Raw genomic sequence first — 17,355 nt, 5'->3', positions numbered from 1 at the left:
AAAGACTTAAAACATATTCTCTGTGGCTCACAGGCAGTAAATACGATCTGACCTCGTAATGAACAAGAAGTTAGCTTTTTCTCCACATATCTCATTATACTCCAAACAGCAACATTACGATTATTGCAAACAAGTACCTGGTGCACAAGCTGAAGAATGGAGCTGAACAGCTAGCGCTAATGCTAATGAAATTTAGAAGGAACATCATGCTATGCTAGCTTTCTTTCTTTCCTTTATTTTTACTACTTATTTCTAATGTTAATGTATCAAAAGGGGTTTTCGGGTTATGTGAAACGTTCCTTTATTCTAGCCGATATACTAATACTAAGCTAAATAAAAGTCAGCTAAAATTATGTTTCCTTTTTGAAGTGTTTAAGTTCACAATACACATTTTCTTTAAACTTTATTTTCCAGTATTTCTCAGTTACATTTAATTTATTTCCAGGGTGTTTCCTTTTGTTTTCGGTCTTTATGATGTAGCTTGCTCCCAATAATCTTCAATCAAGGTTTGTAACTTTATACACTTTCCAGAAAACATATATGCTCATAAATAAAAAAGTTTTTTGCGTGTCCATTCTCTCTTTTTGGAAGTAGTCTTATGATGGGAAAAAAAATATTTTTTAAGAAACACACAGAAACGAATCGCTATGTGAGGTTTTCAGTGTCCATATAAAGCAACTACAGTGTAAATGAGTGGGAATAAAATCATCATGATTCCATTTACCTGAGTTTTAAATGTTATTAATAAATGCAACACAAATAAACTGTGTGGGTTTATTAATTGTACAAGTGGACATGTCTCAATATGTGCATGTTAATAACTTTGACCTTGACAGCAGAGATACATTGCTGAATGCCAGCACAACATCCACCTGATCGTGTGTCCCAAAAGTGCCAAAAATAAAATGAATAAATAAACAAATGTATTTTAAAATTAGTTGGATGATGATAGGTTTGTCAGTTCTCACACGTCAATCAGACATCAAAAGACAAAACGACTCAGTTGCCACTACCACAAAAAACCACAGAAGCATCATACGCCCATGGATAATATGTGTGTGAGTGTGTGTGTGTGTTGGGGTGGTAATACAGTCACACCACTGCATCATATGCATGCACAAAGAGATGGTTGTTAGGCACAGATGGAGAAAAGCAGGATGGTCAGTGTGTTAGTTTCATGTAGAGTAAAAAAACAAACAAAAAAAAAACCCCACAAAGCTGGCAAGAACCTATGGCAATTAACACACACACAGACACACGCGAACATACATGGAGAGAACACAGAAAGACGCATGCAGCAGTAGTGAGTAACCAGAAGCTGAAGACGTCTCCGGATTGCAAAGCTCGGTGGCTGATGTCTGCATGCATCACGCAGTTGTCTGTCATGTAGGCTGTTTGTTAAAGAGAGTTGGTTCAAACACGCACAACACATGGAGAGCCAAACAGTGAGTCAGTCAGTTAGGCAGTCAGCATCTTTTCTTGCCCGCACGCACACATGCACATGTGCAAACTGTTCTGCAGCCATGCAAGCGTCGAGAGCCAGAGGAGAGCAGAGTGACTTAAATGATGAGAATGATGCTGATGATAAGGTTGCTGCAGGACAATAAAAAAAATTAAATAATTAAAATATACTGCAAAACAGAAGAGTGACCATCACAGAGAATCAGCGGGTTAGAAGAGTGTGTGATTCGCTAGATCACTAGAAACAGAAGGAGATTGGTTCAAAGGCCGGAGTGCAGCTCGGGCGTCAGCCCCGTCGCATACAGAGAGGCAGCCAGGTCATGCTGAATCAGAGCCGTGTCACGAATGCTCTCTTCCACTCTCCTACACACACACACACACACACGCACGCACGCACACGCACACACCAGAGCGAGTTTCATGAGTATACTTTAAAGTACGTTATGCAGTTTATGGTGGCTGCGTGCAGGAACGCGTTCCTTTGCCATGGCAGTTGGTCCATGCAACCATCCCTCAAACCCAAACAGAGGAGAAGAAGCAGCATGAGCTCAAAAGAAATCAAGACAGGTCAGTGCAGATATACAGACAGACAGACAGACAGAGGCAGGCAGAACCCTACATAGAGACAGTTTGGCCAAATGAGCTCGAAAAAATGAAGCTTTATGTTGACCGCAACACTGACTGGAGTCCAAACGTGTGGTTATGGGAGGTGGATGGTTAGACAGCTCAATGGAGATCAGTGCTGCAGCTGACGTCTCTATATATGACTCTGGCTCATGTATACAGACAGACAGACAGACAGACAGACGGTCAAGCAGTAGGTTCAGTGCTTATCTGTTTTTCCAAAGAGCCTTTCAGACGGTAGAGAAACACCTCATGCAGACTGACGAGGGTTCCGAATGTTACTGCCTCACTTCTTCAGCGCTCGCGTGTTTTCATTTTGTCTTCATGGAAAGAGTAAACGTTCGAGTATATGACGCCCACAATGTGACCGGAGAGGTCAGAAGGTCAGGACACTGCTGGGTTACGTATTTTTCTCACACATCTCCGTTTCTTTTCTCTCCCTCTCTCTCCCTGTTGGCTCTTTCGGCGGCGCTTGATGGAAAAACAACGGTGGTCAAAGATCGAGGAGGAAACGGGTTCTGCAACATGAGAGGCTGCAAAACAACTGCAACACAAACACAGGGAGAAGCTTTGAGGTAGATGACTGGTTGATGGAGCAAGTTCCCCCACAGCGTCGCCTCGCTTCAGGATCTAATGACTGAGCTGCCATCCACCGAAACACCCTCGCTGACTCTCCTCATCCTCCCCAGCTGAAGGCGGACGCCAGTTCAGATCTGAACATCAAACTCATTCACCGTCTTTCCTGTCCAATAACAATCTACAGCCTGCATTTGATTAGCAGCCTGAAATGATCAGTTCCAAAAATTCAAAGAGATCCCCGCAAAACTCCACCAGATGGAGACATGAAACGGTCGACCTTGTACGTCTACCTGCACTGAACGTCAACATCTTCCTCAAGATCTCAACATCTACAGAACCACAAAGACCGCAAAGCTAGGGATTTCATAGCCACATGTCTTCTTGTTAAAAAGTAATGCATATGAAATATGATTTAACAGAAATCAAAGGTGAATAGTTCTTTTTGAGTTTCCTCTTTTCTGGTCTTGCTGGGTTTTCCCTTGTGTTTATTTAGATTAGCTTCTGACCTGCTTTCTGATGACTTCCTCTACAGCACATAATGTCATTTACTGCCATCAGTGGCTCTCCTTATAGATTTGTTGATGCTTCTTGTCAGATGCTCATCCTTATCCATCCATCCATCCATCTACTGTCCATATCTGCTTGTCCTTTCAGGGTTGGGGGAGCTGGTGCCTCTCTCCAGTTGTCATTGAGCAAGAGGCAGGATAAACAAAGGACATTCATTTTATTAAAACAGTTTCTTAGTTACATTACCTACTGTATATGTATTTTGTTCCTTATCTTTTCCAAAAAGCAAAAAAAAAAAAAAGAGGTAACTGATTAGACTACAGTAAATTTTTTTACTTATGGCATACTTACAGTAGCTTGTAATATATAAGGGTTTTTAACTAGTCGAGATCCTGGTTTCTCTAGAATCATCAGATAACTGCTGACCTGTGAGCGTGTCAGAGCTGGACGTAAAACAAACCCTCACCACAGGCGAATCTTTTCAAACAACTTGTTTGGTGAAGCCATAAATCTGAAGCAGTGAGTGAAAGGTCTGTTCTAAAGAATCACTTCCTGAAGCACAATAATAAATTTGACCTTGACACATATGACACACGGTGGGTATCAACTAGGTAGACTTTTTTGCTTTAGCGTTAGCTTCCGGTAAATACCATGTTGATGAAGAGCTTTAACCTCAGCCTTCACATTAGCTGGGACTAATGTTAGAGTTTGCACAACCAATTTTTTAGGGCATCACTAAAGAGGGTGACTGCAAACAAAGTATCAAACTCTTTATCAATACATGTCATTAATATTTTTGAAAGTCATGTTCTGAAAGTTTAGCTTTCACAACAGCATAAAAGCTAATTCATGAAACGTTGTGCACCTCCTTCAGGTTTGACTGACACAAAGAAAATATTTGACTCGGTACTCTACTACCTGTTCCTGTGAGGACCTGAAGATAAGCTAATGTTTACTGTGAAAAAAGCCTAAGTCATAGAAGATTCCCCACCATTTAGTCATTACTAATTATAGTGCAGGGATACAGAGTGCATCACACTCTCCAAGCCACTTAATACTGCGGCAGCATTAAGAATGGCAGAAAATGAACTTGGCCTTTACATTTTCTTTAGCTGGACTCAAACATTATGTGTTTAAAGAGAATTAAAATCAGCTCACAGAGCCAGAGAGGCTGAATTTATTTTCTTGTGTTAAATGGAAAGTGTAAAACATGTTGTACCTGTGATGTTATAAATCAATTCACACATTCACAGATTTTATCTCCTTATTTTTTCCTGCTATTTCATTGTGATTGGCTCTATGAAACCAGCTCCAACCAGTAAGCACCCATTCAGAGACAGAAACGCTGGGCTGACGTCCTAGGATGACTGTCAGCTTAGAAGCAACACTAACAACAGTCGCCATTTTTATGGCTTACTCAAATTACAGATTGAAACCCCAGGCAACTTGAAATAAATGACCACAATTTGCCCCATGTCAAAATTTGACCAAACATCAAAACCTGGAATATCAGGTAATGAACATCGCAAGCCCTGATAGTGACCAGAAGTTCGGAAACTCAAAACATGATCTTCTGATCAATTGGTGCAACATTAGGACTATCACAATAGCAAATTTTGCTAGACGATAAATTGTCCCAGACACTATTATGATAAACAATAATATTGTTGTTTTGAGATCGTTTCCAAGTAATATTGTGGAAATAGTATAGAAATGCAAGAACATTTTACCAAAGATCAATAAACTTCAAATTCAATTAACTTTTAACACTGGAACTAGAAGAGAAATAACCACAACAAAAAACAGAACAACAGAAACAACAAATAAAATGAATTATGAAGTTTCTGTAAACAAAACTGTCCTCCAGAAAAGGGATAGACTGAATTAGACTGAAGACTTTTGTCATCTAGTTTTTGGTAGAAAGAAAGAGAAAAACAATAAATCATGAAAATAGAAATGATTGAATTTGTTTCAATTTATAATGCGATTCATTGATTTATTGCTTATCGTGACAGATCTATTTAACATACTTAATACCAAAGTAGTCTCTTGGGCAACAACACTCTTCTTTGGGGTACTAAGTTTCAGACATCCATGATTTGGATGAATAACTGCCTTAGTAAAAGACAAGTGGACTTCTCTTGTTTCTCAAAGATATCTGACTTATTGTATATAAAAAGAAACCATTTCAGTTCTTAGCAAAGATTGGAAGTAACAGACTTGTAAGTTTTAGTCAGAACAAACCCACGAATGGAATTATGAGGGTCACCAATGGGACCATAAAAGTCACATGAGCCACTGGCCACACCTTAAATTTAGTTCACTGTTTGGGTTGTTGCCACTTGACGATTCAAACATGTCCTAAGCGGTGCCATGTGGGTATGCTGATCATATAGCCCAAGGTGTGAACTGCTGCTCTGGTTAAATGAAACCAGAAGCTACTTCTTCGGTTTAGTATTTGTTCTTTTTTGTTCAATGTTCAATCCTCAACACCTGTGTTCCACGTCCAAAATGTTTACATTACCATCTTAAACACAGTGACCCCGAGGTGTACCTGCACTGGTGACTTCTGAGCCAATGAGTTCACTCTTCGGTGTTGGACAATCCATTTGTGTAGTTGCTGTTTAGCTGTGGAGCTCTGAACAATCCAATGAATAAAACAAGAGGGCTGCACAAACAGCACGATGCTCGTCACCAGCAGGGACTCCTTTCCCCCCGCCCCCCGCTCTTTGAAAAGGATTTGTTGATCGTAGCAAATTATCACAATTTGAACTGAAGACATTGTTTAAAGATAATTGAGACTGATAAACATACATAAAGCTCCAGCTACCTCCCCTTTTCTGAGAGTTCAAACCACTAAAACGCACAACGTGATTCAGATCATGTGCTGCTCCAACGGGAGGTCATGGCAACATGATTCAGAGAGAAGTCACATAAAACACAAATTTAGTGCTTGCTCCTTCGCGTTCCCCTCCTTGTTTGTTTGTCTGAGTACGGGACTGAACCACAAGACGGAGGCTGCAAACTATGTTGCAGTCCAGAACTGAGTAAAACAATCAGAACCAAGCCTTTTAAAAACACGCTCAAAGAATCAAAACAGCAAGCAATGAGCTGGCAGAGGCCCGACCTGAGGCTAAGCTCCACACTTTGACTGAACATCCCTACTTCAACGTTTATTGTATTTTCTTTCATTTGGCAGCCAAATTTTTACAAATCTGAACACATTTGTTGTTTATGATATTACAAAGAGCTGAAGTGAAGGATGTTTAATCTAAACATGAAGCCCAGGTGTGTCCTCATGACTGTGCAGGATGACATCAATCGACCCGGGCCTTTCTATTTCTACCACCGCAGGTGATGAAGGGAGGAGGGGTATAAGTGGCGGAGGGTCAGCGTGGGGTAGAATGAGGTGGGGTGGGGGTGGGGGGATGTGACGGAGAGGAGCAAGGAAGGTAAGGATAAGCAACTGAGAAGGCAGATGAAGACAACCAAATGAAGAGACAGCACACATGCATGCACACACTTATTCACAGGCATACAAGCACTACTAAGGTAACTGCACGGGTCAAGCTGCGGCTTGCCGACATGTCTGCATATGCACGCACATCTTAGCACGCTTCCACACAGACGCACGCAGAACTGACATTCAAAAAATAATAATTAAGAGGAAAAAAAAAAGATGAGGTGTGGTAGCTATATTATTAAGAACAAGGGAGGATGACAAAAAGGATGAGGTGAGATCCAAAAACAACGGGGGGAAAAACAGGATGGAAAAAGGAAGGAAAGTGGACTAAATAAATCTTATCAGTATGCTACACATAAGAGCCTGCATTTAGATCCGTTACAATCTAAATAGCTCTACAACAGAACAGCTCTACGTATGAAGAACAATCAGAAGACATTTCGAGGAGCGCTTTTCCGCAAACGGGGAACCTGTATCTTTTCATGGATAGAGAACAAAGAAGAAAGAGAGCTGTGATGGTGAGAAAGAGAGGGAGTGTGAAAAACAAAACAAAAACAGATTGGGACAGAGAGGAAGAAGTCGGGACTTTCTGAAGACGTCGGGGCAGGGTTGGGGGGCGCGGGGTACCCAAACGTGTGACGTCAGAGCTGGAAATACTGTTACATAATTAACCAGTTGACAACATTGCAGAACCAAACAAAAGAGAGCAGCAGAGGAAGGAGAGAGGAAACAAGAGTGAGAGAGGAAGAGGGAAGTGCTCCTTACGTTTACTCTTAGAAACAGCAGCGAAGCATGGGCTTTTATACTCGAAGGTTTACAGCTTAACACAAGCCATATGGAAGCCATTTGGTGATGAATATGAATTGAATGCAGTGAGATATAATGTACCATTATTAAAATGTCATCACATGATTGTTACAGTATATTGTCTTATTTATTTTTTTAAGAGTAAAGAAATGACACCACTTGTTAGAGATGTTAGGAGTAAACAAAACCAAAAGAACTACGCTTGACCTCATATGCAAACAGAAGAATAGGTGGTGCAGGAGGAGCTGCTGCTCACCCCCTGAACTTCAGGACGCCGGTGACATCTGAAAATCAATCGCCTTCTCTTTTTTTTAATTAATGATCAGCCCCAATCCGTGTTTGAAGATCGTGTCACGGGACGCCTTGTAGAGAAAGAGTGAGAGAGTGAGCGGTCAGCTGCCTCCTGCACGAACCAACACTCAACGACAAAACAAACTCTGGCCTGAGAGCCACACTGGGATTGGACCAGTCCAGATCAGACCAGAACCACACAGCCGGTCGGGACTGGGTGCTGTTCCAACGGGAGAGTAAGAAGGAAAAACCAAAAAACAGAGGAGACATTGCACACACACGAGCAGCGAGCGAGCCGGAGGGGACACAACCAGAGAGAGTAAAAATACCGCAGTCCACGTGCCGTGCAGCAGTGTGTGTACATATGTTTGTGTCTGTGGATGAGTGTGTGCAAGTACATGTGTGGGCGTGTGTGTGTGTGTGTGTGTGTGTGTGGGAGATGTGTGTACATGCTTTCGGCGAACTCACTCCCAGGGGCTGGGCTGGTATTGGCTGTTGCGGTGGAGAGAGCTACGTGAGAGGGGGTAGAGATAGTGTTTACGTCGTGGAGCTGACTGAGCACGGAGGAGCGCCGTCTCACCGCTCCCTGAAACGAACCGCTTCGCTTGAATGTGCTCACTACCTCCATCTGCAGGACAGAGACAAAACAGCAGCATCACTCGGTGAGGGCAGGAGGGGCCGGCCGGCCTGCGAGTGTGTTCGTATGTAGGGAAATATTTTATGGGGCCTTGGTTTTTCCCCTAACCTCACTAAAAATACTGCTGTGCAAAAGTCTTGGGTCATCTCTTGTTTTGATTATATTTTTCCTGCCAAGCAGCTGCACTTTCTTCAAATCTTCAAAAGTGATCTTCATCAATAGTTCTCCAAGTTTTCAGATTAAAAAAATATATATATTATTTGGAATCTTTTTTTTTTATTCATTAATTTTCAGCTCAGTCTCTGACCATAACCAAATGAGAATAAAATGGCTCCTAATATTTTTTACACATTGGATGCAACTTAGACAGGGCTTCTGCGGGTTTCACCAACTTTAAGACCATTTAAGATCACTATGGTACCGAAGAGCTAAATCTCCACAGAAACGTGCAAACTTCATCCAACCTTCTGGCGGCATAGTTGCACTTACCCGTGATAGACGCAAAAAGCTAGCTAACCAGCTAGCAAGGGCATATTAGCATGATGTTAGCGATAGCCTAAGCGTGTCTCAAAATTTGCCTGAGAGAAAAGTCTCGCAAGATAAAAATAAAAAGAACATAATAAAAGCCAACTTACTTTAAAAAAGAATTCAAGACATTTTAAGGCCTTAATTGTAATAAGACTTTTTAGTGTTAAAAGAATCAGTTTAATGTTAAACATTCTGTTTCAAGCAGCCTGTCAATTTATCAAAAAATGTTCTTTTTGAATCTTTGAAAAATTCCACAGAAAACAGGATTTCAGCTCAATCACGGTGATCTCTACTGAGCTGTTAGCAGAAAGCACAAGTAGAGGATCAAATGATTCTTCCACCTGGCAGGTCTTCAACCAGGTCTTGATATATATATATATATATATATATATATATATATATATATATATATATATATATATATATATATATATATATATATATATATATTTTTTTTTTTTTTTTCCTGCTTCTTAAAAATATGGCTGTTAGATTGAAGTCAGGTAACTTATTTGGTGTCAAATATCTGAGGAAAAATATCCGTAGCTTTATCAAACAGTTTTATTAATACTTCCAATAAAGAACAAACCAAACCTGAAAAGTTAAAGCATTGTGAAAAACTCATGGCTGGGAAAGAAGCTGATGCTATAAGAGCGTTTATTCAACTACATGCAGATGACAGGCAAAGCCAATGTGGCTTCAGAGAAAATTATTTTTTGCACGGATTCAAAACATTTTATCTGCAAATAAAATCTCCGCCCACTGATTTGGGTGGAGAAATATGTTCTCTCAAATATGTTCTCTCATATTTAAAGATATTTAGAAATATATCTTTAAATATGCACCAAGGATACATTTATGCTACATTATTGCTCTTTTAAAAGATGCGGGCCAAAGGCAGACCTACCCAGCATGTCTGAAGAACTATTGAGACCTCTTTACAAGATTACAAGAAAATCTGGCTGCTCAAGTGGAAAATATCAAAGACTTGGTTTAAGGCGGTATATTTGCATACTTCTGTGTTCAGACCAAACACTCTCATTGACGACTGAGCACATATAAGGGAGGCACTTAAGAAGCTCTGAGAAGAGCTCGCGTTCATGCAGATAAATGTTCATCTTCACATAAGACAGTGAGATAATTATATAAAAAACTCAAGCACCTTGGAGACTAAGAATTATCCTTTCCACACACACACACACACACACACACACACACACACACACACACACCCAATATTACCCCCCCTCCCTCCTCACACACACACACGCACACACACACACACACACACACACACACACACACACACACACACGCACACACACACACACACACCCACACACACACACACACACACACACACACACACCCCAACACAAATAAACAGCCACAGCATTTATCCCCCTCATGGTGACCATGTGCTTCTATGGTCCCACTTCCAAGATAGAGAAAGCCATTTCGAGAGGATTTAGGCAGAACAGAAATGTCAGCTGTGTCGGAAAGAAAAGAAATTATTATGTTTGGCACAATAAAGAAGAACAGCAGAGACTGGATGAGATAGACTGACTTTTGAAGAGTAAGAACAAGTCAGATAAAGACCATAACATTTTCTAAAATTGCTCAAAAATAAAGAGAAGTTCTAAGGAGTTCTTTAACTCTTTACAAAAGTCTGCTCCGTTAGCATGAGAAGGCCATGATAGTGGCAGTTTGTTTGGGTTTGTGCTACATTACACAAACAATGCTGAATGAGTTGCATTCATTTTTTAACAACTTGATGAAAGTGGTGCAAACATCATGCACAATAAATTGCTTTGGCGCGGACTTCCTTTTTCAGTAAATCTCCTCAAACAAACTGCACACGTGTCATGGCCGAGTGAAGGTTCAGGTTGAAATGTCTGGGTGTCTGTGTGTGCTCCTGTGACAAAGTAATGGTTACGGTTTGAACTGGGGGGTCCGGTCATGTGGTACCTGAGTCTGGATACGATTGAGGCCTCTGAACCACAGGATCTGTCCGCGACGCAGCTCTCGCTCAGCGCAGTCAATCTCCTCCTCATCCTCCGCTAGCTCCTCCCCTTCCTCCTCCCCAGGCTCCAGGCCGAGCCCAGCCTCTTTCAGACATGGCAGCCGCTCTGTTGGCACGGTGGCAATCACCTGGGAAACACATTTGTTGGTATTAATTAACACAATTAGTTCGGTGATTATCAAGGAGAAACAAAGCAGTTTTAGATAAAGCCAAATTATGGTCCTGCCAATTTCAACATACTGTAAGTATTCAAGGTTCAGTATTTGCGAATTTCTGTGTGGAGCACAACTCCAAATTAAATGTGAAAAATTTGCCAATTCTTGGATCTACTCCTGTCAAAAATAATCAAAAACAAATACAGATTGGGAAGTAAAAATATATAGTGCTTGCAGAGTAGCCTGGAGTGAAAATAAGAAAGACCGTGAATGTTAGCTTCTTGGCTAAAACAGTTTCCGTTGCATGTATGAATGCATATTAAGGTATATTTGATGTTTGAACCAATAAAATAGTTAGAAGTATTTTTAGTGGCGGTCTCAAGTGTCAGCAGGTTTCAGTTAATCGAGGGCAGTTCTGGTATCTAATCACAGATACCAGAGGTCTACTGTACCTGGGTTCAAACGGTGAAGTTTATGAAAGAGAAGATTGAAAATATCAATGTGCGGGAAAATAGTCAAAACTTCGTTTATCTTACTATATTTTTTCTAATAGCTGACACTGACTAAAGTGCTTCACATCTCCAAATTTGAGAGATCTACAGAAAAGACAGTTTGTGTCACTGTTTTAAATACCTACAAAATACAGTTTATGAATAATGACTGCAATGTTAATGCCTGAATGTGAATGTATTTCTGCAATGATTTTTGAATTTTTATGCTTATGATAGTTTAAATGTACAGTACAGACCAAAAGTTTGGACACACCTTTTAATTCAATGAGTTTCCTTTATTTTCATGACTATTGACATTGTAGATTCACACTGAAGGCATCAAAACTATGAATAACACATGTGGAAATATGCACTAAACAAAAAAGTGTAAAACAACTGAAAATAGCCCTTATATTCTAGTTTCTTCAAAGTAGCAACCTGTTGCTGTGATTACTGCTTTGCACACACTCTGCATTTTCTTGATGAGCTTCAAGAGGTCGTCACCTGAAATGGTTTTCACTTCATAGGTGTTGCCCTGTCAGGTTAATAAGTGGGATTTCTTGCCTTATAAATAGTCATGAAAATAAAGAAAACCCATTGAATTAGAAGGTGTGTCCAAACTTTTGGTCTGTACTGTATTTTTAAGTGCCCTTTTTGTGGTTGAAGGACTTTGGAGGCATCTCTGGGGCCTTGGGTGAAAAACATTTCCTCCTTGCTGAAATGTGGTTAGTGTGACAGTCAGAAAACACATTCCTGCTTGTGGCGTGACGTGCTATCCACCTGGTCCCAGTCAAGAGTCTTTTGGGGAAAATCCTTCATTTATTTCATTGTATCTGTTCCTTCAACACCTGAGAAGAAGACCTTTTCTGCAAGCCCCTAGGAAACAGTGTTTCCGTATCCTTCTGCTGCGAAATTCCCACAGCCACACAAGGCAGGTAACCTCTGTTTATATTTGCTGTTCTGCCGACATTTCATCAGAACCATCCAAACACTCAACAGTGCACAGAACTGTGTTGCCAGGGGCGGGAAGTATGAAATCTATTTTGATGATCCGAGATGCGGAAATGGCAGATTCTGACCCAATTAACAAACTCAATTATCTTAATGTTAATTTATGACCTAATTTTGAGTAATGCAGATGGCGGAACTCAGTAGCCAGACAGTTCATATATGCAGGATCCTGTTTCCTCTGCATGAAGGAGAAAATGACTTGGACAAAAGCCACACCACATGCAGGCTATGCAAACTAAAAGGAACATTTCAGAACACAACTGTAAGGGATTTCATAAGAAGTTTCAACATGAAGGCAGAAGAAACAACTGAACCAACCTGAGACAGTAAACTTGAACCGACCATGTCAAAGTTCCCCTTAACTCAGAGTGTCAATATAATAAGCAGGTCAGATGGATATACTGTGATGGCTCTTGACACAGAATGCTATGACACTATAACTGGAGAGGAAAAGACTCCAGCAACACTTGACATACTGGGAAAACAATTTGATGTAGATAAAGTCAGAGTTGAGGTTTTAAAGAAGCCAGGTTCTGGTTCTGCAGGAGGTTTCTTCTTGTCAAAGGGGAGTATTTCCTCTCCACTAGATTCTCTGGTGGATTTCAGTAGTTTAAAAAGTTTGAACTTTTGAAACTAATAATAAACTAAACTTAATGAACTATTTGATAACTAGGACTAATTTGAATGTATATGTAATTGATTGGAAATATTTTTAAAAATAATTTTGTACTAGTTTCAGTTTTTTTTAACACTAGGGACTCACATTACAGCTTAGTGTAAGTCTTATTGCAGCACATATGTCTTCTTCTTATATTAGATTTTTTTTAAAGATGTGTGAGAAATTATAAAAGAGCTTAGGAAAAGACAAGTTGACCAACTGGACAAAATTTTCTAACACAGTTGCCATTACACTGGGACTGAATCCGTCTGGCTGCCTGCGAGAAGACTATAAGATTAGTTTATCTCCTCTGAGGGAAAACCAGGCTGACCACTACTGACTGATAAGACACAGCAGGCTGGGAAGCTTCCTACCTGCCCCCACAGCAGCTCTCCAACACCCACAAACAGACACCAGAGCCACTGCTCTACATTGAGAGGGGCGCAGCTGAAGGGCTTCCCTCCCCACTGCACGATCACAATCTGCAGCAGAAGCACAAGGAAGGAGAATGTCATCACGTTGACACATGGAAACACACAGCAGAGCTGCACACAGCAGCCGTTACTATAATAATTATGAAACACAAAATGCGTAAACTGGTTTGCTTGTTTTAGTCGCTGTCGATTTCTGACAGTATTTGTCAAGCGTGTCACTACAGACAGACAAAATGTTGTTCTCTGAGCTGCATGTAATACTATAAAGTGAAGAAAAGTTTAGATATTTTCCTCCGTTTTATTTATTGCAGAAAAGGAGTAATTATTCCAACTGAAGCTAAAATAATATTTATAATATTGTTACAATAATTTTTGTACTGCAGCCAACATTTGTTATTTAAAAATTCTGTATTTTTCTTCAAACTCAAATTTCCAGTGTTTTCAGTCCTTGAGGTTCCTTTTAAAGCATGACAGTAGCACTGACTACCTGGCAGATATTTCTACAAATATTTCTTAAAATATAGCCAAAACCAGGAAGAGGAAGGATGCAAAGAAGTAATGAGGAAAGAGTGATAGAAAGGTAGCAAAGGAAAAAAAAAACACGAGGAAGGAAAGAAGAAGGCTCACAAGAAACGAATTAAGGGAGGTGTGATATAAGGATGGAAAGGAAGAAATAATTTGGACGTACAACACAAGAAAGAAAGTTGAGAGAAAGAAAGAAAGGATGAAAGAAAAAAGAAAGAAAGGAAGGGGAGTAGAATAAAGATACAGAAGGAAGTGAGACAAGACTCAGGAAGTGAAAAAGAAAGGGGTACATTGGCTTGAGACAGTAAGTGCTGTGAATTGGGGTCATATAAATAAACTGCATTAAAATTGAATTGAATATCACATAAAAGCAAAACACCATACAACAAACAGAACATTGCAATATCTTTTTTTTTTCTGACCATTGAATGTGTGTCAAAGGGTTAATATGACCTGCACTGCAAAGGTCCCCAAAACAATGGAGCAGAAGATGGGATTGCCAAATATGCCGTCAAAGACATTTCTCTCTCCGTGGATCTTGCGAGCGTTGATCTCGTTGAAAAGCTGCATGAGGACGAAGGTGTTGAAGATGATGGTGTAGTGCTCGGAGGGCGGGGAGTGGAGCGGCGCGTTGCGACCGCTGTCGATGTTAAACATGCGCTCGCCTGGTGGGTGAAAGAGAGGAAATGAGAGGAAACATTATGCTGCGATTGTCTGTATTTTGCCACATTTAGACGTGGTTTGCAGCTCAAAACTTGACCACTGTCAGTTAAATACTTCATTTTGCACATAAATTGTCCTTAGACAGAAAACGTCTCACACTGATTTAAACAATGAACTGAACTTAATGCACTGTTTGATATCTATCATTTGGATTGTATGTATAATTGGACTGAAGGGATTTTTTTTGATGCCTTCAGATGACATGTTGTGAATTAGTGCTAAATAAATAAACTGAAATGAATCTTAAACTGAGCAAATGAACTAGTATTGGCAACTAAGCAAATCAGTTCAGTTTTAAACTGGATCTATAGGCACTTCTTTTTACCAACAGCCTCCCAGAATTAATTATGTCAAAACACAGAAATACAATTTTAATAAGATTTTTATATTTTAGTTGAAAATATGCTATCCAGTTGATGATCAACTGAACACATGATATTAATTAGCTTCTGCGTCCAGTTTTCTTCTGACTCTTAAAAACATGATTTATTTGATCATCTGCTGTAAAAACATTTTTCACACACAATGCAGAGAAATGCATTCAGCTAAAGGCTAACATAGAGTTGTAAAAAATACTAACCTGGAATACAATGTTTTCTAAAAGCAGCTTAATTCTCAGAAGGCTTTAGAAAGCCTGGATAACTATTCTAGAGGCCACTTTGAAATTCTGACTCCTCTGAAAAAAAAAACCCCAGAGACTTTGCTGCACTAGTAAAGGACATAACTCTTTATTTCTATTTTCTTGTTGTCCTTGGACATCTATCGTCCCTGTAGTTACACGTCCAGAATAAGACCTTTATGCTCACTTGAAGAGAAGTCGAATAAAAACAGCAATGTTGCCTGTAGCTGTTCGTTTGAGCATTCTCAAACAAGTATGACCAGGCCAATTATCAACAGCAGACATCCGGTGAGTCAGACAACTGCTAGGCTGGCTGGCTATTTGTGTGTGTGTCTCTACTAGGGCAGAATTATGTTCTGTTGCTTTCTTTGACAAAAGTAATCTGACGTTTTCAGTTGCACAAACAACGTCCATGTTACGTGTTTTCGTGGACCAACTTTAGCTTGAGCGGGGAAATTGTTTCTCCCATTTGGCCAGTTACTGTCACTTTCAGTCCTTCCAGGATAGATAGATAAATAGATAGATAAATAGATAGATAGAATGGCTTAGGAATTTGGTAAAAATGCATTTGATTGAATTTGTACCGATAAACAGCAGAGTAAAGATGATGACCAGTTGGTACACTCCATGGCCGAGGATGTTCTTCATCATGGTGAGAGAGATGAGCGGGTTGTTTCGACCGTAGGGTTTTCGTAGCAACAGGGCTTCAGTCGGGGGCTCGGTGGCCAAAGCCAGCGAGGCAAACGTGTCCATGATCAAATTCACCCAAAGCATCTGCACCGCCTTCAGAGGAGAATCCTGCAGAGACATTTTCCTGTTTCATAAACCTTGCTGAGATGACACAGAGATCTGTGGCTGTTAGGCTCATTGTTTACAGGCAAACTACGTACGTTTAATGCAGGGCTGAAATGATTAATCAAATTAATTGGGATTTATTGATTATTGAAATAACCATAAAGTAATTTAGGAATCAGTCATTAACTGGAGTATTCATACTATAAATTTTTTAAAATATTGGGCCTTTGTCTTTGTTTTGGAAACTTCATGGAAAAAGGGATGGTGACAGAGCACTGAGAATCTCCCCATGTCCTTCCTGGAAATGCTTTCAAAAATCACTCCCTCAAAATCTACTTAGACTGATCAAACCTCAGCCAGATTATTCTGCACTGAGCAGCAATTCCTTCAAACACAATTTCAAATTAGTGTGAAACATTTTTTTTAATATTTGTGAAAGTACACAGGAAGAATTTTCAAACTTTTGGCATTAAAACCAACTCCAAATTAGACAAGCGTAGAAATGTAAATTGATGGACTAGACAAACCTGGACCTGATGACAATTAATTAAACACACAACTTGTAAAGTCTGAGACATTTACTCCAAAAGTCTTGATTAAAATCTCTTCATGCTTTGCCTTGTGTCCCACATTATCACATGCAGGTTGCTCTGTTATATTGCTTCTGTCACATATTCAGGTGTTTTCACTGGTTTATTTGGGATAAACCTGTCATATAACTTTATTTCAGTCATAGTTATATGAAGAAAATTCTATGTATTTTTAACAAATACATCCATGTGTGCAGTTTGACTTTCCTTTCATATGAATGAATGTGATTCGCTGCAAGTGTCAGGACATCTCTGCTTACAAAGGGTAGTTTAAAAATGCAATAAAAGCATTTCCTGCTTTGCTTTGTCATCCCATATATAAGGTGAGTGAATCTTCCAGAAGTGACATTTATGTGTCCACATTATGTATAGGGGTATGTGTGTGTGTGTGTGTGTGTGTGGGTGTAGGCGTGGGTGTGTGGAAATTTGTCAGC

General features: G+C 39.9%; 1 protein-coding gene across 2 annotated transcripts in view; it reads right to left on the bottom strand.

The window, feature by feature from the left end:
• atp2b3 (ATPase plasma membrane Ca2+ transporting 3) overlaps positions 1–17,355 on the bottom strand; it is a 62,182-nt gene that overhangs the window by 2,178 nt on the left and 42,649 nt on the right. Inside the window, exons 21-25 of one of the 2 annotated variants that reach the window (XM_023335977.1) lie at positions 16,121–16,334; positions 14,648–14,859; positions 13,610–13,717; positions 10,866–11,048; positions 8,201–8,360 (exon numbers count right to left, since the gene is read on the bottom strand). In XM_023335977.1, coding sequence (XP_023191745.1) covers positions 8,201–8,360; positions 10,866–11,048; positions 13,610–13,717; positions 14,648–14,859; positions 16,121–16,334 — 877 coding nt within the window. The remainder of the gene's footprint in view (positions 1–8,200; positions 8,361–10,865; positions 11,049–13,609; positions 13,718–14,647; positions 14,860–16,120; positions 16,335–17,355) is intronic. The other variant, XM_023335970.1, reaches the window with a different exon arrangement.

This window comes from Xiphophorus maculatus, chromosome 1 (genome assembly GCF_002775205.1).
Source record: "Xiphophorus maculatus strain JP 163 A chromosome 1, X_maculatus-5.0-male, whole genome shotgun sequence".
Classification (NCBI taxonomy): domain Eukaryota; kingdom Metazoa; phylum Chordata; class Actinopteri; order Cyprinodontiformes; family Poeciliidae; genus Xiphophorus; species Xiphophorus maculatus.
The sequence above is the reverse complement of the archived record's forward strand: the minus strand, read 5'-3'. Positions and strand labels throughout refer to the sequence as shown.